We start from the raw sequence: 23050 nt of genomic DNA, 5'->3' as shown, positions 1-23050 counted from the left end.
CCCAGACCTGCCTCTCGACTTGAATTCAGACCCAGTGAGCTGCCCGCCATTTCTGCTCACAACTCACAGTATCTCAAACTTAAGGGAAGCAAACTTCACGTCCAGCAGGGTCATCTTTCTGTTTCTGTTCCCCTCAAGCCCCTATTGATGCCTAAGCCCATTCCGTCAGCTGTACCTCTGAAAAGTATTCAGAGTCTGGGCCTTTCTCGTCCTGTCTACCCCGCTCCCACCCTCACCCGCATCAGGGCTCTGCCCAGGGTACGTGTGAGTGCCCCTCGTCTCAGTGATGCGACTCCAGTAGGTCCTTCTGACCCTCCACTGTGGGCTCAGTAGCAGGGAAATGAAGAGGAACGGGACTGAGAGACGACACGTGGGGACCCCGGCCCCGCTCCTGGGTCTCCGGGCCCACCTCCTTGCTCTCCCACACCTCGCTCCAGCCTTCAGGAGCCTGGTGGTCCCCGCCTTGTCCTGTCATAATCGCCTTCAGAAGGACCCAGAGACACTGGGAGCCCTAAGCCCTGGACCCCGGCTGCTTTCTGTCGCCTTTGGAGGCAAAGCATAAGGGACTCCTGCCTTTTTGTGCCACAAAAGGGCCCTCAGACACCCTTGCTCTCCAGCTCTCCTCTTTGGGGGACTTGGTGGGCCACTGCTTAGGAGGAGGTCTCTGGCCCTCGCTGACCTTTCTCTCCCTCCCCTCAACCCCTGCAGCCAGCCTGTGGTTCTCTTCTCCTGCTCTCCCGAGAGTGTAAAATTAGGGTAATTGCTGCTGCGGTCTGTCGAGAATCTGTTCTGCTGGGGGGGGGGCCTTGCTTCCTCCTTTGGAATGAGAGACCCTGAAGTGTGACATGGGCTTGCTCTTGGACATGCGTGCCATCCTCCTGACTGTGCCCCTTGTCCAGCAGCTGACGATGCCCCTGCCTGGCTCCCAGCTGCCTCTGCCCCGGTACGGCTCCGGGCAGCAGCCCCTGCTCCTGCCACAGTCCATCCAGCTGCCCCAGGCGCAGAGCCTCTCAGTCGGGGCCCCCCGCAGGATCCTCGCCCCTGGGTCCCAGCCTTCAGTCCTCAACACCAGCAGAGAGGTGAGGCTCACTCTGTCTTGCTATGATCCTGGGATGCGGGGCGGGGGAGTCCTGGCCTTGGGGGACCCTCCTTGTAAGTCAGGAGCCGTAGCTGTCGTGCAGCATGGAGACTCTGGGCCTTACCAGATGGCTGGCTTCCCGCTCTCTGCCAAGTCCTCTCTGTCCCAAGGCAGGAGCTCCTGCTCACCTGTCACTACAGCATGGACAGGCCTGGGTGCACAAGTCAGGAGGGCCTTAGGGGCTGCTGCTGAGGTCCGGGGGCCAGAGCCTTTGCCAGCTCCAGGTTCCACACAGGGCGGCCTCGGTGGTGCGTGTCCATCCTCCTCATCTCGTGGCACCCCCACCCCCCCACCCCGCAGCCCCAGCTCTGCCCAGGGTGGTGGTGTGGGGGCAGCTGTCCCCAGGGCCCTGCTGTGACTGTCGCTCCCCTTCCCGGCGTCTCTAGTCCTCTCAGATGGAGATGAAGGGCTTCCACTTTGCCGACAGTAAACAGAATGTTCCTGCAGGAGGCTCCGTGCCGTCACCGCAGACCTACAGGTAAAGCATCACCCTGGGGTTGGGTGCTCACAGCGAGCCCTCAAGGCACAGTCATGGGCCCTGGGAGAGCAGGACGCTGAGGTGGGGTCGCCTTTGTCAGCCCACCTGTCACCAGGAAGCTGCAGTGCGGGGATGCAGGAGACTTGGGGTTGGTTCTGCTTTTTTTATCATAAACTGTTCTGATGCCAGAGAACTTTGTGGAGAAATAGGGAAAGGAAACGCTGATGTCACTCACGGTAACATCAGGGCCGACCCTGGCTACTGGCAGCCTTCTCACCAGGTTCTTCATAAAAGACTCCCTGGCATGGGGGTGTGCACTCTGGAGCGGGGACTCCTCTCCCGAGGCCACATGTCCCCCGTGGGCTTCTGACCCACCAGGGCTTGCTGCTCTGGGCTCGAGGGCATGAGTGGACCTCCTCTGGATCCGCCTCCACCTCTAGTAAGTGTCCCAGGTCGCTTGCTGGATTCAGAGGGGGCTTGGTGTATGTAAGCCATGGGCTGAGTTATGGCTGACCCTTGAACTTATAGGGGGTAGGGGTGCTAACCTTCCATGCGGTTGAGAAGTCAAGTATACTTCACAGCCGTTCATGTCCACAGTTCCATATTTGAGGATTCAGCCAACTGTGGGCTGTGTAGTACGTGTATATTGAAAAACATCTGCGTGTAAGTGGACTCCGTGCAGTTGTTCAAGGGTCAGCAGTTCTTAGTATGTTAGGAACTCAGGGAGCGTCCAGTTCTGACAGCTTTTGCACTGGCTGGGAAGGCCCCACACTCTGCGGTCTGGCCCAAGAGTTGGTACAGTCGACTCTTGTTGACCGTAGAGGGTTCCTGGAATTCCCTCCTGTTTGCCCGTGAGGAACACTGGTGTGCGTGACCTGCAGTGCCTATGCGAGGTGACCGCGTAGCTATGGCTGAGCTTACCCCCCCACACAGCCAGCCGCCTGCCCCCTCGACCCGGAGTGTGGAGGCTGAGTCGCCCTCCTTTACGTCAGTCCTCCAGCTGCATGCAGTTCCTGAGAAAGGGGTTTTTGTCAGTCGCCCCCTGTTTCTATTATCTTTCCTGTTCTTATTTTCACTCTCTTGGCTTGACATTTTTTCTTGTTGTTTTCAAGCATATTTTTCATACAGGCCCAAACTATAGACCTGTAGAAAGTATCTGTGGGCAGCAGCAGCAAACAGTGAGTTTGGGTAAGAAAAAGGAAGCTCAGACACAAAGGGATTCCCCTGCTGCCACAGGCAGGTTTTATCCCATCTGATTGGAGAGCCTTCCTTGGAGGCAAACCTGGAAAAGGCACGCTCATGTAACAAGAGTCACCTGTGTCCATTTGCTGTCGGCATGGCAGCAGCGGCTTTGTTCTTGGGAGAATGCTTAGAAAAGACAAGCGTAGCTGGTAGCCTTTGTTGGTGTCTTAGTGGGGTTGGGAGAATGGGAGTGGGTTACAGTGCAGTGTTGCCCAAGTTTTCTGGAGACAGGGCTTCAGATGCATGCCCTGTCAAAGAAGGGTTCCTTGACCAGATACTTGGCAGGGGTTGTGAGCCCGGGAGGGCTTGCTGGGGAGTCAGGGCGCACCTCAGCAGAGGGCTTACATTCCCCTGGCCCTCAGGGGGTCTTGTTGAGCTCTTCTCATGACCTTTGACCACAGAATCCTCCACATGTTATTTAGTCGCTAAGTGGTGTCCGACTCTGTGGCCCCATGGTCTGTAGACCACCAGGTTCCTCTGTCCATGGGATTTCCTAGGCAAGAATACTGGAGTGGTGGGTTGCTATTTCCTTCTCCAAGGGATCATCCCTACATAGGGATCGAGGCCACATCTCCTGCATTGGCAGGCGGATTCTTTACCACCGAGCCACCAGGGAGGCCCTTTTGGCCACACAGCACCTGGTTAATTAACATCCTTGGAGCTAGTTGTCTATCAATGGTACACATGTAGAAAGATGATTTACATTTTTATTACTTCTGGTATTATTCTTTGCTACCCACTACCCTCTACTTCCCAAATGAAGACTGGAAGGATACTTGGCATAGCTCATGTATCAGGCTTTTTTTTGGGGGGGGGCACGCTGTGTAGCTTGCAGGGTCTTAGTTCCCCAGCCAGGGGTTGAACTTGGGCCCCAAAAGTGTGAGCACTGAGTCCTAACCTCTGGATCACCAGGGAGTTCCCTTCTTTTTAAAGTCTAAACTCCTATTGGAGTTTAAGCTCATTTTTATTTTTTATGTATTTCATCAATTATATATACACATATGTACCTGCCATGGCACTCGGCTTGTGGGATCTTAATAACCTGACCAAGGATTGAACCCAGATCCACGGCAGTGAAAAGCGGAGTCCTGACCACTGGACCACCAGGGAGTCCCTTCATGTATCAGGTCTTAGAGCCCTTTTGTCTGGAGCATCAAGTTGGTCCAGACCCTCCAAACCTGAGAGACGATTGGTGACGGTCCTTTGGTCGGCGTCTGCCCGTGGTGGGACCTGGCCACCGCCCCTCAGGTGTGTCCCTGTGAACTGGGTTGGAGGTGCCAGGGCCCCGTGGCGACACCCTCGCCCCCTGTGCTCTGGCTGTCTGGGTCTGTGTCCTCCGATGGAGGCTTGACTCCGTTTCTGTGGTGACGCGTGTGTTCTCACCCCCTCCTTTGGTTTTTTCAGGCCTAGCTCTGCTAGCCCCAGTGGGAAGCCCTCTGGATCAGCAGTTAACATGGGCTCTGTGCAGGGACACTACGTTCAACAGGTAGAAGATGGCTTTCCAGACCCTCCAGCCCCGGACGCTTAGGCCCGTCGCCAAGTGCCAAAAGAGGAGGGACTGTCCAGCCTGTTTGCGTGCTCCTCTTAGAAAGAGACATGCCCTGGCGCTTAGAGAGTGGCACTGGGAGCCTGCGTCCCTCCTGGAGAAGGCGCTTCTCCTTTTGCCGGGCGTCTGGATCCTTCCTTGTCCTGCTGAGAAGGGAGGATGCGGATTCCATGGAGGAGGTCACGCCGGAAGGGGGACTCTCCCTCCGTAGCAATTGGGCTGTGAAGGCACTGGGACCCGGTTAGGCCCGGGGGTCAGCTCTAGAAGCTGGGGGTATGCGGGCGCGTATGCGCCTGGTGTGTGTGCCTGTGTGTGCTGGCCTAGTAAGTGCTGTGTCTCGTTCTTCTCTTGGCCGGGTGGGGTCCAGACGGACTGACATTCTCCTGTTTATAACGAGAGGGCTGGCTCAGCATCTTTGCCTTTGGCACCATCTCTTCACTCCTGTAAAATGTGACCGGGCTCCAGAGCTCAGACAAGTCAGGTGTGGGATGTTAGCAAGACAGCCTTCCTGGCTGGTGGAGGTAGAGGCTCTGTTGTTCAGTTCACTTCTCCTAACTCAGTTCCCCAAGGGTCACTCTCTGAGTTGCTAGGCCTGAGCTTCTAAAGCTTCCTTGAGAACTCACACCACCGTGTGAAGGGCAGAACCAAGCTGCTCACTCGGTGACACCCCTCACTGTGCAGAGCTGCAGCGTAAGGGGCTCCTGGCTGTGACCTGGAGGTCACATTAGGGGCTTGGGGAAAGGCTCCCACAAAATGGGAGTCGGGAGGGTTGAGGATCTGGGAGGCTGAGTTGGTTGAGAGGCCCCCCGCTCCTGCAGCACGGGCTGGGGTGCGCTGATTTGAGAAGGTCCCTGGGGCGGCCTTGGGTGGGCCGCCTTGGGTGGGCACAGATGCTTCCCCAGGACCCGGGCCTCCTGCCTCTCTGAATCACTGCACTCAGCGCTCTGGGAGGGAGCAGAGCCTTCTCAGGCCAGGGTCCTGCCAGGAGAGGCATTTCTGAGTCTGGTCCTTGACTGAGAGATGGGCCTCTTAGGGTAGCTTTCCTCTTGACGTAGGAGCAGGAAGCAGGTGGTGGGGCCATGGTTCCTGGCAGGTATGTCCGCACAAGGCTGACTTCCTCTGTCTCTGTCTATCTGTCCAAAGGCAAAGCAGCGAGTGGATGAAAAGCCCGGCCTGGGAGCCGTGAAGCTGCAGGAGCCTCCCTCAGCCGCTTCCCCGCTGAAGCGAACTGGAGCGATCAAGCCCCGGGCAGTCAAGGTGGAGGAGAGCAAGGCCTGAGGGGCTGGGCCCGGCCTGCCCGGGAGGACTCTGCCCTTGGCCTCGCCGCCGCCCGTCGCTGGGGAGTCTCGCCGAGGGATCCCCTGTCCACCTGCCTGGCCCGGACTTCGAGATCTCCCTTCTCTCCTCCACTCCCGAAAGCTCCGTTTTCCAACCGGCTTGTACCCATGGATCTCTGGCATTGACCTGCTTGCTTTAATACGAAACGAACAAGCAAATGACTCCATTCCCGTCTCCTTTCCATCACGACCGCAGAGTGACCGAGCGTCATGCCGTGCAGACTAACCCCGTCCTCTCCTGCTTCCTCCCCTCCCCGCCTCCCGTCCCCGGGCACCGTGGGCTGGCAGCAGGGCCGTTTTAGTTTGAGGCTTTTTGTTTTAAAAAGCAGCTGCAGGTTTTTACAAAAGAGAAAGGAAAAGAAAACAGAAACACAGGCTATGTATAGCTAGACTCTTATCTGTCCTTTGCTGCCCTCTCCCTGACCTCCTCCTGTCACCTCCCCTGTTTGATGTGGTAGGTCACTGCAGTACCGGCAGCGGTGATGCTTGGGAGCACGCCTCTCCTGCTCTCTCTCCGCTGGTTATTTGCAGAAAGAAGTGGTTTCAGACACTGCTCCTGAGCTTGGGAAGCAGTGACTTGCGGGGGGCGGGGAGCAGGCAGATGGGTTGGCATTTCGATGGCTTCCAGCCTCTGGGCTGATGACCACAGGGAGCTTATGGTCAGCCCATTGACACTGATGTTTTTAGCCTAAGAATGACACAGAACTTCTATCTCAGACTCTTCCTAAAGCTGGTGGGGACACTGACTGCTGGGAACCTGAGGTGAATCATGGAAATAAAAGGCAGTGGTGTGTTCCTGTCTTGACCAGGGCAGTGCGAGCTGACAGCACCACCCACTCCCCTGCCCCCCTATCAGTGCCTGCTGCACCCACAGGGCCTGATGTCTTCTCATGCCCCCTCTCTTCCGAGCTGCCTTGTCTCTCTGGGTCCTCTGTCCATCCATCTCTCCTGCAGCTCGGCACTGGAAACCCCACTGTCCTCTGTGGCGACAGGCACCTAGACCGTTGTCACTAGAGGTGACAGGTGTGGTCGGGTCTGTAGCCGCGGCCTGAGCTCTGGGAGGAGGCGGGAGGGCTTGCTGCTTTCCTTTCCTCCCCTCCCAGCTGCAGGCCCAGGCTGTGGGGCCGGAGAGGCCTAAGGGGGCAGTGGGGTCTCCAGTCTTTCCAGAGGCCAGAGCAGGGCCCAAGGGGAGTTGGGTGAGTGCAGGGCTGGCAATGCCGCCAAAACAGCCTGCCTAGCCTCTTAACATGTGCAGAGCTACTGCCGTCCAAATGTGGAGACATTTTACGCTAGGTCTCTGTTTGCTTTTAAAATAAGAACTAGAAGGAAATCATCCTAAATTCCAAGGAAAGGTGAGGGGAAATATGAAGTTTTGCCTATGCTCTTGAGAGAACTAAGCGCTCATCAACCTGCTGTTGCTGGCAGGTCTGGGGAAGACTTGGCTCGGAGGATGGGAAGCAGGGAGATGGCATGGCCCGCAGGGTCCACCTGCAGCGTTGCCCCAGGTGGTGACGGCTGTTCGGGCTGAGACTCGAGGCTCAGTCTAGTGCGGAGCACTGGGAAAGAAGGGCCTTAGGAACCGCTGTAGTCACTCATTGCTCTTCGCTGCTTTAAGGAAGTGTGGGAACAACAGGCTTCTGGCAAAAGGTGCAGGGTTTCAGCGTTTAATCAGTGGTGTCCAGCACTCCCCTCCTTGCCTCCACTCAGACCTTACTTCTCACTGGCGTGTTTTTTTTGTTTTTTCTTCTCCTTCATCCCCGGAATCTTTACTCTGAAGTCCTTTCTTGCAGGGCTGCCCCTGGACAGAGCTCCCTGTGCGCTCACCTGCCCTTTTCTCCCTTCTCCTGCAAGCGCCTGGCTACTGTCCCCACTGAGACAGGGCTCCCCTCCCCTCCAGTGGCCCCTTCAGCGGCCTCAGACTCACAAACAGAAACGTGGCCAGACACCTCACACCTGATTCCAGTGCACATGGTCAAAAGGAAAAAAGGCTTTCTCGTTTTGAAATTCAGCAGGACAGGCCTGGATGCTGTTACAGACTCTTTAAGATGCGTCCTTTCAGGTGAACCTGCCCTCAGAGTGACAATACTTCCTGTTTGAGGGGAAAAAAAAAAAGGGTCACCTGTTTTCTAGCCCTTTTCTCTACCTACCCCTGTATTCCTCCCACCCCCAATAAAAACAAAACACTAGAATTTATTTATATGTATTGATGTCGTAGGTCTAGGTGGAAAAAGAAGTAAATGTTTCACTGCTCTATTTATATATAATGTCTGAATTATTCTGTGCAGGAAAGGCCAGGAAAATTGCATGTGAAGTTCAGTGCGTTTACCACCTTTGTGTGCCCAAGCTGCAGTCTCTTTCTGGATGAGACACAGATTTTACATTGAACTCTGGAGGCAGAGGGCGGGCAGCACCCCATCCCTCCCTTGGTCTGATGAAATGCAGTAATTAGTGCAGAGATGTCTTGGGGGGCAGTCTCTCTCCTTTCATGTGGCTTTAGAGCCAATCTCCAGGTAATAGGACTTGGGGTCATATTTTGCCTTCACATCCCCATCCTCAGAGTGCAAATCCACACAGAGGCCTCTGCCAGAAAGCCTTGGGTCGACCAGCTGGGACACGTAAAGACTAGCACTCAACGTTTCTGCTCCTGGGCAGGGTCAGGGGTCAGAGCCCTCTCACTTGGCCTTCAGCTACTCAGATTACCCTTCTTTCCCATGCTGGCTATTCCACCCTGGCCGCCGATGATGCGTCCTGTTCCTCGGCAACCAGTGACCCTGTAGTACTGTGTGTCGTCCAGCATCAGTTCCTCTATGGGGTAAAACCCAAGAGCGTGAGCTCATGTACCCATGCGGCTTCATCCACCCCCTGAAGGTTTCTTTGCCAGCTGTATTTGGTCTGGTTTTTGTTTCCTGTTTTGAATCAATGTTACTGTTTTCAAACTTGGAATTCCTACACTTTGGGCTCCAGGTTCCTTCAGGGAGAAAACTAAGGAATGACTATTACCCAGAGAAATCGGTCAGTCCGGTTCCAAAGCCATGGTCAGGGCAGCAACTTCTGGGGATTCGGGGATATCTTGTTACATTCTGACATCATTTCTTCCCAGCTCTGCCCTCACCCTCCTGTCTTGTAGATCTGCCTTCTGGACGGCTGATGAGGTTTGCCAAGGGCCGTGGAGGCTGAGTGTGCACTCACAGGCATGGTCTCAGAACTGGCCCGCTGAGGCAGCGTGGGGTCAGCGGCTGAAGCCCCCTCCCTCCCGTGTGGTTCCCCTCCGTCGAGTAGCTGCACGTTACCTCTCAAATCTGTATTTGTCCCATTTTTCTTCTTGCAGAGCTAGCCTGGGTTAGAAGGTCTGTTGGAAATGGCCTTTGAGCACCAAGGACACTAGGGTACTTGAACTTAGTACTGTTCTGTGATGACTGGGAAATGCAGACTTCAGAAAGCTGGCTCTTCCAGTTTGAAAAGTGAACCGGACGTAAGACATCACCAGGACAGGAGCAGCTCAGTGCTGGGGTCAGACGCTGTTGTCCAGCCATGCCCTCCACCGGGACCACCAGTGCATATCTGGCCAGTGATCTTCCAGGCGCATCCATCCTGCCGTTCACCATTTCTCCACCCCAGTTAGGTGACCTCCAAGAGGCATCAGTGTCCCCGAGGCCCTGCCTTCAGCATGTTACAAAGCCTCGTAGTGGAACTCTCTGCTGAGGCTCTCTGTGGATGACCTCCTTCCATTGTGAAAAGGGGGTCCTGCACACCAAGCTTTCAACCTCATGCCTTGCATAGTGAAAAGCGTTCGGGTTTTTTTGTTGAGAGAGGGTTGTTTTTTTGTTTTTGTTTCTTTTTGATCTTATTTTGGCCTTTCCTCTCTTTGTCTTTTCATGTAGACCAGATATTTGAAAGGGCAGACGATGGCTAAAAGGTGTAATGTGCAGCTTGTTTCTACGTGGTTTGGGGGAGCTTTTACCTTAGATGGGAAGATGGAACCCTGGATTTACCAGGCCATGGTGGCACCCTCCTCCTTCACCCTTCCCTCTGGTTCAGTACCTGTTGTTTCTCCTTTCAAATATGTGATTGTTCTAGCTCTTTCCATATGAAAGAATTCTCCTTATTTAAATAAAAAAGTTTAAAAAAAAGACCCACTGAAACCAAACATGCTTTGTTAGGCTGTGTGTTCCTCGACCTTGTCACTTGACTAGAAATGGAAGCGTCTTCCCCATGTGTAGAAATTAAGAGAGACTGGGCAACCTGAGGGCAAGGCGGGGCTGAAGCCTGGGGTTATTAAGGTGGGTCTTCGCAGTGGGTGGACGTTAGCACTGCCTGCCCCCTGCCCCCCCTCACCCCACTCCCCTTGAGGAGTGGGTGGGTCACAGAAGTTAAGTGCTTGACTTGTGTTTTGTTGCCACTTCTAATGTCCCTTTTGTTTTGCTTTAATAGGAGCGGTAATAAAGTACAAAGTTTTGCGGTACTTTGGGCTGGGAAAGCAGAGCAGGCCGGGTGTGGGCCAGGAAGGATGGAAAGCTAGGATCTGGGTCTGAGCAGTTCTCGGTTCTGCCCTCCACTAGGTGTGTCACCTTGAGAGAGACACCTCCGCCCAGAGCCACAGTTTCCATAATTACAAGATGTGGGTTGTAAACAGTACCTACTGGGCAGGGTACTGTGGATGCAGAGGCCATGGGAGCGTTCAGTACAATGCCTAGCCCCAGGTAAGGATGTAGGAAACTTATATCCAGTAAGTTTAACCCTTTCCAAAAAGAAACCCTGGGCAGGCGTGGCCCCTGGGTTCCCTGCTCCTGGGAACCGGCAATTCACATCTGCAGGAGCCTGGCTGTGAGGGAGGGGGTGGGGGGGCAACAGGCAGGAGGCCCTGGGTCCTCAGGACCAGCCCCTACTTTGAGAGCCCAGCCCCACTCCTCTGGGTCCCAGGACGCCCTCTGGCTGCAAGCAGGTGAGCCTGCGCTCCCTCCCTCTACACAGCTGGGGTGAGTCACCTGCACTACCACCTAATGCTGGGTGACGGGGCGAAGCCAGGAAAGAATCGTAATTCCTTATTGGACTTGCAGTATCCTTCCATGCAGTTTAGTCGCTAGGTCGTGTCCGACTCTGCGACCCCATGGACTGTAGCCCACCAGGCTCCTTTGTCCATGGGATTTCCCAGGCAAGAATACTGGAGTGGGTTCCCATTTCTTTCTCCAGGGAATCTTCCCCACCCAAGGGATCGAATCGCCTCTCCTGCATTGTCAGGCCGGGTTCTTTACCGCTGAGGCACCAGGAAAGCCCGTCAGGAGTACTGACTCCCAGATAAACGAAGGTGGACTGAAGAGCAGGGCTGCTTTCCTGCCCGTTAATCGTCGGGTCATTCCCTTGACCGGAAGACGCCTTGTCCCGCTGCAGAGCAGGCTCGGAGGGCCCCCATGGGCCGGAGGGTGGGGGTCACCGCCGGGGATGAGCCTCCGCCTCACACCGATCGAAATGCCGATATGTTCGCACTGTGTCGTTTAACAGATGTAGCCATGTGTCTCGTGGCGCAAAGGAACCTAGACTCCCCAGCCGGGAGACTGATAGCCCTCCGGGATGTCACGCATTCTTGGAGCGCCGATCTCGGCTCGCCCAGTGCGCATGCGCGCTGCACCCTCGCTGCCCCGGCAGGCCCCGCAGACGCGGCGAGTCGAGCGTCGAGCGGACCAGTGGGCAGCAAAGAGTGCCGAGCGGCCTCACCCCCTACCAACGGTCGGCCTAGCGGCGCACCCCCGCCCCAGGCAGGTCTGAGGCGCAGGGAGCGGCTCTGCGGGGACCTGAAGAAACAGCAGTACGTTTGTGGCGCCGGGGGCCAGAGCCCAGTCGGGCCCCCCGGGCAGGTGAAACTCTCGGGAGAGAAGCGGAGTGCCGGGCAGAGGAGAGGGGCTCCCAGGGCGGACAGGGTCCCTGGAGAGAAGGTGGTGCCCTGGGCCGACGTAGCAGGAGGGAAGCTTGTCGCCCTGAGGACAGAAGGGGGCCGCCGCAGGCCAGAGGCGGCGTTGCTGTGAGAACGCGGGGGAGGGTGGCCCCCACGGCACCTGCAGCCTCCAGAGAAAAGTGGACCCGAGGGATGGGGGGAGCCTCGGGAAAGAAACAGGGTGCCCGGTGTACACGCGCCCTCGAGGTGAGAAAGGGGGCGCGACGGGAGGGCGGCCCTTGGCGCAGATGGGGAGGCTCTGAGGCTCTGGGGTGGGGGACGGACGGAAGTCAGCGGCTGTCAGCCGGCCGCACTGCCCAGGTGGGCAGGGGCCCCGGGGTCCAACGCTGTCACTGACCCGAAGGGCTCCGCGGGTGGTGCTGGAGTGAGGGACTCTTCAGTCCTGAGGTGGCCACCTCACCGCGTGTGACTGCTTGTGAAAGAGGGTCCTGATGTCACAGCCTCCTCCTAGCCTTCGAGGGAGCCACCGGTGTTCTTGGTGACAGCTTTTCCTCTGCTTTTCCAGGGCATCCTCCTCCCCCGGCCTGCTTTTCTGCAAGATGTTGGGATTCTTGCAGCACCCTGTGATGGTGACCGCTGAGGTAAACTTGAATATGGTAGCTCTGACCGCGATGGGATTGCTGAGCCGACTATGGCAGCTTGCCTATCCAAGGGCCGTGGTGTAAGTCAAGCAACTTGATTCTGGGGGCCTCCAGAAGGAACTGTAATTTTTTTCAGTGCATTGATGGCTGGAAGTGCCTTTTTGAGCCCCGTAAAATGGGAGAGCCAACTTCTGGGCTTCCTTGGTGATGGATGCCTTGGCTGTTAGAGGAGAGACCAGCTGGTCCCCAGGACAGCCCCTGCAGAGTCCACCTGTTCAGTCTTGCCCCGTAGGTCAGTAGTAGGTGTAGTATCCATGATGAGTGACCTTTGACAGTCCAGAGAGTGGAAGGCAGAAGACTGAGGAATTTGGAAGCGAGTCCTCGCTGATAGTAGAGTGTGTTCTTTGTCATAATGAGAAATTGTTGTTATTATTAAAGGGCTGTTAATGATGTGATTAATATATGTGTTTCTTTTCACTTAACTTTTTATTATGGAAAGCATCAAACATATACAAAAGTACAGAGAATGATATGTTAGTCACCCAGTTAACAGTTACCAGCTCATAGCCAATTCCCTCCCTGCAGTGGATTTTTTTGAAGCACATCATAGACACTATATTTCATTCATTAAACGATTTAGTATCGATTTAGATCAGGATTCTTCAAAATCACAGGGTCACAGTAGCATCATCATGCCTAAGAAACTGACAGCAGTTCCTCCGTGTCAGCAAACGTCCCTGATTATCTGAAAGGGGTTTGCTGCAGTTGGCGCCTCTCCCTTTTACACCTGCAGCTGTTTTGTTGGGTCACCAGCTCTTATTCTGACTCTCACCTGCAGACACGCAGGTAGACAGCCAGATCAGCTTTGTGTCCAGTAGGCCTTTGGTAGACTGGCTCGTGGTACACGCTAACCTACACACAGGGAGAGAAGTAGAATCTGTGTCAGGAAAGCCTCCTGAATGCCCAACTTCCAGGGGGGCGTTTTCCCTCCTGTCCTTGTGGATATGTGGTGCTGCACACGTGTCTTCATATTCAGGGACGCCATGCACTTGGAGCAAAGATTCCAGCCTTGACTGGTCACTCTCCAAAGTCATTTGGAAGCAAAGGTGTACGCTGACCCTCGCACCTTTTGTGCACAGTTAGGATCTCTAGCTGAACATAACGTGGGTTTGCTTTACAGTTTTGATGAAGTGTATTACGGGCAGTACATCTCTTTCTACATGAAGCGGATCTTCTTTTTGGATGGCAGTGGACCACCGTTTGGCCACATGCTTTTGGCCTTGGGAGGTAGGATTTCTTAGTAAGAGATGTGGCTCTTTAACACTTAAACATGGAAGTTCATGAGGGCAGAAGCGGTGTCTTATTTTATTTATTTATCTGTTTGGGGGTGTCCTGGGTCTTCATTGCTTTGCACCAGCTCTCTCTGACTGTGCCAAGGGGGCCTAGTCTTCATTGTGGCACACGGGCTTCTCACTGCAGAGGCTTCTTGTTTCAGAGCACAGGCTCTACGGTGCACAGGCTTCAGTAGTTGCCACACATAGACACACTGGCTTAGTTGCTCCGTGGGTCTTATTCTTTTCTTTATCATTGTTTGCCTGTTGTCTTCTGCAGTTTGGTGCTTCAGAAGTATTTACTGAACAGGATAGTTATTGATTCATCTTTTGTTTTAGGTTATTTAGGAGGATTCGATGGTAACTTTCTGTGGAACAGAATTGGAGCAGGTAAAATATCATTGTCATCTTCCTTATTAATGTGCACGTTTTAGAATTGAGAGGAAGCAGCTATCCTAGAGATTAACAACTACAGCTTATTCATCTGAATCCAGGGTGTGATAAATAGCTTGGGTACAAGTGAAAGACTTTCAAAAAGTCCAGTAAATTCCTTAGTGCTTACTTGTCATAAGTGTGTTGCCCTTGGTCTTTGGTACACATAGCATGCTGTACATGGCATCTGTGCATGCCACTGTATGTGGCAAGTACCTTTTGTACATATACATGTGTTGCCACAGTGTTTTTGGAAACAGATTGGGTAAATCTGTAAATAAGCGTTAACTCATTTCAGAGTCCTCAGGTTCCCGTACTTACTGAGAACCGGCACTCGACCATATGAAGCCGAGGCCCACACACTCAGTCCCTGATGAGACTCAGCCTTGCAGACTTGCGCTGTGGTCCGTGGGCATGTGCGCCATGTGAGAACATGTGGCGGTGTAGGGAGGGGGGTATGTGTCTCATGCGCTCAGCCCCTCTGTGCTCGCTCTTCCAGAATACAGCAGCAATGTGCCCGTGTGGTCCCTGCGCCTGCTGCCGGCCCTCTTGGGGGCCCTGTCGGTGCCCATGGCCTATGAGATCGTGCAGGAGCTCGGCTTCTCTCACTGTGCCGCCACGGGGGCCGCTCTGCTGGTGTTGATCGGTGAGGCCCAGGCGTCCCCCTGCTCCGGGGGGCCAGGGCAACCCCAGCGCTGATCTCTGTCTCTCTGGCCCAGGAGGGCTTGGGGTTCAGTGGGTGTGCCCCCTCCCATGTCTGCTACTCGCAGGACAGAAGGAAGCGTGTCCAGGGTGTCCAGATCAGACTCTGGCAGTCACCCCACTCCCAGGACGGGGGTTGTGCATAGGTCTGTGTGTTCAGACTGTGATGTTGTGGAGGGGCAGCCAACATGTAGCGGGGCTGCCCAAATGATGCTCCTATGTATGCACCCCCACCCCTGGACCATCGCCCCTGGCAACCCAGTCTGTCCTTGAATGAGAACCTCCCCCACGCCCCACCCCTCTTGACCAGTGGAGACAGATTCAGGAATGAGTGGGTATTCCTCAGAGCGGACTCTCTCAGCCCAAGTCTGTGAACAAATGAAGTTAAGTCAGATGGAAACAAACCAGAATTCATGTCTGTTGAGTGACAATCCTAACTGGGGCCGTGCCCACAGAGTGTTAGAATGTCCAGGCACCCTGCAGAGTTGGTATTTCTCCTGCAGATGAGGAAAACGAAGGTTCAGGAGGGCCAGTAACTTCCAGCCAGGTCGAGCCCCCACTTCCCACCTCCAGACTCTGGGACGTTTGGCAAGGACCCTTTTTTGTGGACATTCACCCTTGCTCCCCGACACCTGATGCCCGTGTCCTTTTCCCAACAGAGAACGCTCTCATCACTCAGTCAAGGTTAATGCTTTTGGAATCAGTGCTGATATTTTTCAATCTGTTGGCCGTGCTATCTTACCTGAAGTTCTCCAACTCCCAGAAACACAGGTATGGAGAATGAGACAGAGGAGTCTGGGGGCTTGTCCACCTGAGCAGGTCTGATACCCTTCCACGGGGGACAGCTGCCCCAGGCACCTCCACTGGCTCTTGGCTCCTGTCTTCATAAATAATTCTCATCTCTCTATAATGTAAACTACGTGGAAACATCTTCTGACCCAAAGGAGAAGTTATATCAAGAGGACTGCTCTTCGGGGAGATGAGAAATCTTTCCCTTGTACCTGGAGCTCGGCGTAGCCAGCTGAGATGTCTGAGGCTGTGCCTTCTCTGGCCTTCAGGGGAAACGTTCCAAGGCCTCAGCTCTGCTTCTGTGCTTTGCTCCAGGCCGTTCTCCCCAAGATGGTGGTTTTGGTTGGTGCTGACGGGCGTGGCCTGCTCCTGTGCAGTTGGGTGAGTCTGGTGCACTGGGTCTGGCAGCCACTGCCTCCACGTGTGTCTCGTCTTGACTTCCTCTTCATCCTGTGTCTTTAGCATCAAGTACGTGGGTGTGTTCACATACTTGCTGGTGCTCGGGGTTGCTGCTGTCCACGCCTGGCACGTGATAGGAGACCAGACGCTGTCAAACGTAGGTGCTGATGCCAAGGGGTGGGGCCGGGCTGGCCTGGGGACAGGGCTGGGGGGGGCAAGGCTGGGGGATCAGGGGTGGGGCGGGGCTGGTGGGGATCAAGGGTGTAGGTCTGGGGTAGGAGTGAGGCTGATCCTGGGGGAGCAGGAGGCGGGGCTGGGGTGGGGGTGGAGCTGAGGGCAGGGCAGAGATATGGTGGGGTCGGGGGTGAGGCAGGGCTGGCTGTCGGGGCAGGGAGCAGGATGAGAACCCTGAAAGGAGGACCGGCCTAGGGCCACCTTCCCCCGGGTGGGGTGATGTCCCCTCCGTCCTCTGGCAGGTCCGTGTGCTCTGCCACCTGCTCGCGCGAGCGGCGGCCCTGGTGGTGCTCCCGATCCTTGTGTACCTGCTGTTCTTCTACATCCACCTGCTGCTGCTCTACCGCTCCGGGCCCCACGACCAGATCATGTCCAGTGCCTTCCAGGCCAGCTTGGAGGTAAAAGTGCCATCCTAGAAAGAAGGCCACACTAGACTCAGGGTTTTCTTAATGTAAACCGCCCCAGGCGAGCATCAGAGGGAAAACCAAATCGGGGAAGTGAGGCATGTCTTCACTCTCTCTACACTAATTCTGAATGTGCTAGTGGCGTGGGAAGGGATGAGGGGTCCGCCTCCCCAGGGGCTGCCTCCAGTCATTGGGAATATGTAAGGTGCCAATATTATGTCATACTTGACCATGGCTGATGGTGACTATGGCCCGGATGTGGGGAGGGGCTGTCAAAGGGGCTGGCTTGGGAGTCACGTGTGTGCTCTCTCTCTCCCTCACTGGCCGACCCTGTGCTCCTGTTTCAGGGCGGGCTGGCAAGGGTCACGCAAGGTCAGCCCCTGGAGGTGGCCTTCGGTTCCCAGGTCACCCTGAAGAATGTCTTTGGCCAACCCGTGCCCTGCTGGCTTCACTCTCACCAGAGCACCTACCCTATGATGTAAGTAAGGAAAGTCATGTTTTCAATCCAGAGATTATAACATGTTTTGGGACTTTTTTTTTTCTTCACATTTTTGCTGTTACCAGCTTTCACTTCATGTGAAGGAGTTTGTGAGATAAAAGAAATGGAGCTCTCGGACCCTGGTGTCACTGAGTCTCGTTATATACCATCGATGGGGGGACCAGCCCCTCTGGGATGGAAACATATCTGACACCTCGCTGGGTGGTGCCTGTAGGGACCTGGGGGAGGGCGTGGGCCCCCGGCACCCCACCCACAGTTGCACCTTCTTGCAGATATGAGAACGGCCGTGGCAGCTCCCACCAGCAGCAGGTGACCTGCTACCCCTTCAAGGACGTCAACAACTGGTGGATTGTCAAGGACCCCGGGAGGTGAGTACAGGTTGGGGGACAGCTTGGCCTCAGTTGCTGGCCACCTCGTAGCTTCGGGACCAAGTCTGTGCCAAGAAGCCCACGGTCAGGGACATAGCAGTGTTCCTAGCAGGTACAATGCAGTTCAGTTCAGTTCAGTCGCTCAGTCGTGTCCGACTCTTTGCGACCCCATGGACTGCAGCATGCCAAGCCTTCCTGTCCATCACCAACTCCGGGAGTTTACTCACATTCATGTCCATTGAGTTGTTGATGCCGTCCAACCATCTTGTCCTCTGTTGTCTTGTTCTCCACCCACCTGCAATCTTTCCCAGCATTAGGGTCTTTTCAAATGAGTCAGTTCTTTGCATCAGGTGGCCAGAGTATTGGAGTTTCAGCTTCAACATCAGTCCTTCCAATGAATACCCAGGACTGATTTCCTTTAGGATGGACTGGTTGGATCTCCTTGCAGTCCAAGGGACTCTCAAGAGTCTTTTCCAACATCATAGTTCAAAAGCATCTTTTTGGGGCTTAGCTTTCTTTATGGTCCAACTCTCACATCCATACATGACTACTGGAAAAACCATAGCCTTGACTAGACGGAACTTTGTTGGCAAAGTAATGTCTCTGCTTTTTAACATACTATCTAGATTGGTCATAACTTTTCTTCCAAGGGGTAAGTGTCTTTTAATTTCATGGCTGTAGTCACTATCTGCAGTGATTTGGGAGCCCCAAAAAGAAAAATCTGCCACTGTTTCCACTGTTTCCCCATCTATTTGCCATGAAGTAATGGGACCAGATGCCGTGATCTTCGTTTTCTGAATGTTGAGCTTTAAGCCAACTTTTTCACTCTCCTCTTTCACTTTCATCAAGAGGTAGTTCCTCTTCACTTTCTGCCATAAGGGTGGTGTCATCTGCGTATCTGCGGTTATTGATATTTCTCCTGGGAATCTTGATTCCAGCTTGTGTTTCTTCCAGCCCAGCGTTTCTCATGATGTACTCTGCATAGAAATTAAACAAGCAGGGTGACAATATACAGCCTTGATGTACTCCTTTTCCTATTTGGAACTAGTCTGTTATTTCATGTCCAGTTCTAACTGTTGCTTCCTGACCTGCATACAGGTTTCTCAAGAGGCAGGTCAGGTGGTCTGGTATTCATTCACATCTTTCAGAATTTTCCACAGTTTGTTGTGGTCCACACAGTCAAAGGCATGGTCAATAACCCAGAAGTAGATGTTTTTCTGGAACTCTCTTGCTTTTTCTTTGATCCAATGGATGTTGGCAATTTGATCTCTGGTTCCTCTGGCTTTTCTAAAACCAGCTTGAACATCTGGAAGTTCACAGTTCACATACTGTTGAAGCCTGGCTTGGAGAATTTTGAGCATTACTTTACTAGTGTGTGAGATGAGTGCAATTGTGCGGTAGTTTGAGCATTCTTTGGCATTGCCTTTCTTTGGGATTGGAATGAATACTGACCTTTTCCAGTCCTGTGGCTACTGCTGAGTTTTCCAGATTTGCTGGCATATTGAGTGCAGCACTTTCACCACATCATCTTTTAGGATTTGAAATGGCTCAACTGGAATTCCATCACCTCTGCTAGCTTTGTTTGTAGTGATGCTTCCTAAGGCCCACTTGACTTCACATTCCAAGATATCTGACTCTAGGTGAGTGATCACACCATCGTGATTATCTGGGTCATGAAGATCTTTTTTTGTACAGTTCTTCTGTGTATTCTTGCCACCTATTAATATCTTCTGCTTCTGTTAGGTCCATACCATTTCTGTCCTTTGTTGAGCCCACCTTTGCATGAAACATTCCCTTGGTATCTCTAATTTTCTTGAAGAGATCTCTAGTCTTTCTCATTCTATTGTTTTCCTCTATTTGCGCTGATCACTGAGGAAGGCTTTCTATCTCTCCTTGCTATTTTTTGGAACTCTGCATTCAAATGGGTATATCTGTCCTTTTCTCCTTTGTTTTTCGCTTCTCTTCTTTTCACAGCTATTTGTAATGCCTCCTCAGACAGTCATTTTGCTTTTTTGCATTTCTTTTTCTTGGCGATAGTCTTGATCCCTGTCTCCTGTATAATGTCACGAACCTCCGTCCATAGTTCATTGGGCACTCTATCTATCAGATCTAGTCCCTTAAATCTATTTCTCACTCCCACTGTATAATCGTAAGGGATTTGATTTAGGTCATACCTGAATGATCTAGTGGTTTCTCCCACTTTCTTCAGTTTAAGTCTGAATTTGGCAATAACCAGTTCATGATCTGAGCCATGCCGTGTAGGGCCACCCAAAACGGACGGGTCATGCTGGAGAGTTCTGACAAAATGTGGTCCTCTGGAGAAGGGAATGGAAAACCACTTCAGTATTTTTGCCTTGAGAACCCCATGAACAGTATGAAAAGGCAAAAGATAGGACATTGAAAGATGAACTCCTCAGGTCGGTAGGTGCCCAATATGCTACTGGAGAAAAGTGAAGAAAGAAATAACTCCAGAAAGAATGAAGAGACAGAGCCAAAGCCAAAACAACACCGAGTTGTGGTTGTAACTGGTGATGGAAGCAAGGTCCGATGCTGTAAAGAGCAATATTGCATTGGAACGTGGAATGTTAGCTCCACGAATCAAGGCAAATTCGAAGTGGTCAAACAGGAGATAGCAAGAGTGAATGTTGACATTTTAGGAATCACCGATCTAAAATGGACTGGAATGGGTGAATTTAACTCAGATGACCATTATATCTACTACTGTGGGCAAGAATCCCCTAGAGGAAATGGAGTAGCCATCATAGTCAACAAAAGAGTCCAAAATGTGGTACAAATAAAAGAGTCCGAAATGCAATATTTGGATGCAATCTCAAAAACGACAGAATGATCTCTGTTCATTTCCAAAGCAAACCATTCAATATCACAGTCATCCAAGCCTATGCCCCAACCACCAATGCTGAAGAAGCTGAATTTGAACAGTTCTATGAAGACCTACAAGACCTTGTAGAACTAACACCCAAAAAAGATGTCCTTTTCATGTTAGGGGACTGGAATGCAAAAGTAGGAAGTCAAGAAACACCTGGAGTAACAGGCAAATTTGGCCTTGGAGTACAGAATGAGGCAGGGCAAATGCTAATAGAGTTTTGCCAAGAGAACGCACTGGTCATGGCAAACACCCTCTTCCAACAACACAAGAGAAGACTCTTCACATGGACATCACCAGATGGCCAACACTGAAATAAGATTGATTATATTCTTTGCAGCCAAAGATGGAGAAGCTCTAAACAGTCAGCAAAAACAAGACCTGGAGCTGACTGTGGCTCAGATCACGAACTTCTTATTGCCAAATTCAGACTCAAATTGAAGTACAGCACAGCTGCGGTCAATGTGATGATGACAAAGGGGGCCATGCCAGGAAGCGTGGAAAGTGACCTGAAGTTTCAGAAAAGAGTTAAATAAAACGTTCCTCATATGAGGAACATGCTGATGGGGTGGCTGTGAGACTCCACAGAGCCTGAGCAAGGACCCCCGAATCCAGCCGTGCTCTCTTCCAGGCACCAGCTGGTGGTGAACAACCCCCCGAGGCCCGTGCGGCATGGCGACGTTGTGCAGCTGGTACACGGCATGACCACCCGCCTCCTCAACACGTGAGTCCCTGCTGCTGCTCAGAGTGGGCGTGCCTGCGTTACCACCTCAGGTCCTGCTCTGTAGTAGGTGTCGAGGGCGGGGAGGGGAGACCTCAGTGATGGCGTGCGGGCTGGGAAGGAGAGTGCCACCCAGAGTGAAGTGTGGGGCGCCCTGGCAGATGGCGGCACCTGCTGAAAGGAGAAGCAAATTCAAGAAGGCTGTGAGCTGGGGGACAGAGCCAGGAACCCTACCTGGCCTGACCTCTGGGCCACCTCTGCTGTCCTTCCACCCAGCGTCTCGGGTCATCTACATGGCCTCAGGGACCCCGCCCTCCCCCCTTGGACATCTGGGCTCTCCACGCCGCGTCCGCCTTGTCCTCTCCCCCTTCTGCCGTCCCTGGGTCGGGAAATCCACGGGGCTCCAGTCCTTCCTGCCCTCACTCCTAGTCCTGCTGGGAATCACCCGCCCTCTGCACATGGCAGGCACCGCTCCCTCTGAAAACTCACACTTGACCAACCTCACGTCTCTGCCAGGAGCCTCCAGGGATACCCAGCGTGACTGTCACACTCAGAATAGCTCCCCACTCTCCCCTGGCTGCCGCCCCCCGGGACCTGGCCCACTGACTCCCTGGTAGACTTCATGCCAGTCACCCTAGCCCCCCGCTGCCCCCAGAATGACCCCATGCAGCCTCGCTGGGGCCTTTGCTCACTCTGCCTAGAATGCTTTTCAGCTCAGACCCCACTGCCATCCCCACCATGCCCCACGCTTTCACTTTTTTAAAGAATGATTTTATTCATTTATACTTTTGGCCGCACCAGGTCTTCACTGCTGCCTGCAGGCTGCTCTCTAGCTGGGGTGCTTGGGCTTCTCTTTCGGCGACTGCTCTTGTTTCGGATCACTGGCTCCAGAGCTCAGGCTCCCGCAGCGGTGCTGCGCAGGCTCCATAGTTGCAGTTCCCGGGCTCTAGAGCACGGGCTCAGTTGCCCTGCAGCAGGTGGGACCTTCCTGGAGCAGGGATAGAGCCCGTGTCTCCTGCATTGGCACACAGATTCTTTACCACTGAGCCACCAGGAAAGCCCCCATGCAGTCACTTCATTCAGGGGTCAGCTGAAATCTCCCTGCACCAAAAGCATTTCTTACGCACTGTGCCCGCCGGGGTCAGTGTTGTTCATGACACTCACAGGGCCTGCAGTCATATCTGACTTTTCCAGGGTCGTGAGGGCCTCTTCCTTACTGCTCACTGCGGGTCCTCCCCTGATGTGGTCCCGCACAAAGTCCGATCTGGCATGGTTTCCCTGAAAGTAAACACTCAAGGGGAACTGACGTCCCTGGGCACTTGTTTTCCAACAGTCTTCTTGGTGCCCCCGCCATTTCCATGACCTGGCATTAGGGAGCCCCCAGTGTCCAGGCTGTGCTCCCAGCTTGGTTTATCCTCTGCAGAGGGGATGGTGAGCCCGTGGTTTAGATGGACATCCCCCTACTTCCCCATCATGTGCGTCCCTGGAGGCATGGTCACTGCAGGGCCTCTGCCCTCCATGAGGGATTTAGCGCCCTGGGGAATGGCAGCCGAGGTGCTTGAAGGTTGAGCTGGCTTTGTTTCCTGAGAAAAAGTGCTTTTTTTCTCCTTGAAGAAAAGCGAGTGCCTTTCATGAGAGCTTCGGTTGCCCCCAGCAGCGCTGTTTGGTTTTCCAGGCATGACGTCGCAGCCCCCCTGAGCCCCCACGCGCAGGAGGTCTCCTGCTATGTTGACTACAACATCTCCATGCCCCCCCAGAACCTCTGGCGGCTGGTGAGTCCCCGGCCATCTCGAGCATGGGCATCATGGCCCTTTCCGAACAGTGCTCTGGAACAAGTGACCCCCTGCTCTACAGAAAGGGGGAGCCAGGGGATTTTCTTGTGTCCAGGAAGGAGCTGCGGGATGGTGGGTGGGTATTGAAGTGCTGCAGGGAGGAGGCCCCTCCCACAGTCAGCTCAGACCAGCTGCCTGGACACACCCGGAGCCTCTTTGATCAACCCTCGCCCAGGGACAGGC

General features: G+C 53.8%; 2 protein-coding genes and 1 non-coding gene across 24 annotated transcripts in view; all 3 read left to right on the top strand.

Moving 5' to 3' along the window:
- PRRC2B (proline rich coiled-coil 2B) overlaps positions 1–9888 on the top strand; it is an 85742-nt gene extending 75854 nt beyond the window's left edge. For 10 of the 20 annotated variants that reach the window (XM_069582115.1, XM_069582112.1, XM_069582108.1 and 7 more), the window contains 4 exons: positions 900–1079; positions 1525–1616; positions 4263–4344; positions 5548–9888. In XM_069582115.1, coding sequence (XP_069438216.1) covers positions 900–1079; positions 1525–1616; positions 4263–4344; positions 5548–5682 — 489 coding nt within the window. In that variant the 3' untranslated portion in view covers positions 5683–9888. The remainder of the gene's footprint in view (positions 1–899; positions 1080–1524; positions 1617–4262; positions 4345–5547) is intronic. The other 10 variants (XM_069582114.1, XM_069582110.1, XM_069582111.1 and 7 more) reach the window with 3 other exon arrangements.
- On the top strand, positions 279–364 carry LOC138438461 (small nucleolar RNA SNORD62). Its single transcript, XR_011256389.1, has one exon. It is a non-coding gene; the product is annotated as a small nucleolar RNA SNORD62 (small nucleolar RNA).
- The window catches only part of POMT1 (protein O-mannosyltransferase 1), an 18609-nt gene continuing 5440 nt past the window's right edge, over positions 9882–23050 (top strand). The window contains exons 1-13 of one of the 3 annotated variants that reach the window (XM_069582145.1): positions 9882–11544; positions 12197–12352; positions 13453–13559; positions 13943–13993; positions 14535–14681; positions 15397–15508; positions 15842–15907; positions 15989–16082; positions 16402–16557; positions 16911–17041; positions 17335–17430; positions 20946–21038; positions 22711–22807. In XM_069582145.1, the coding sequence (XP_069438246.1) occupies positions 11150–11544; positions 12197–12352; positions 13453–13559; positions 13943–13993; positions 14535–14681; positions 15397–15508; positions 15842–15907; positions 15989–16082; positions 16402–16557; positions 16911–17041; positions 17335–17430; positions 20946–21038; positions 22711–22807 (1701 nt within the window). In that variant the 5' untranslated portion in view covers positions 9882–11149. Of the gene's footprint in view, positions 11878–12196; positions 12353–13452; positions 13560–13942; positions 13994–14534; positions 14682–15396; positions 15509–15841; positions 15908–15988; positions 16083–16401; positions 16558–16910; positions 17042–17334; positions 17431–20945; positions 21039–22710; positions 22808–23050 lie in introns of all 3 variants that reach the window. The other 2 variants (XM_069582146.1, XM_069582147.1) reach the window with 2 other exon arrangements.

The sequence above is a fragment of the Ovis canadensis genome, chromosome 3, assembly GCF_042477335.2.
Source record: "Ovis canadensis isolate MfBH-ARS-UI-01 breed Bighorn chromosome 3, ARS-UI_OviCan_v2, whole genome shotgun sequence".
Classification (NCBI taxonomy): Eukaryota; Metazoa; Chordata; class Mammalia; order Artiodactyla; family Bovidae; genus Ovis; species Ovis canadensis.
This window is presented reverse-complemented; position numbering and strand designations above follow the sequence as displayed.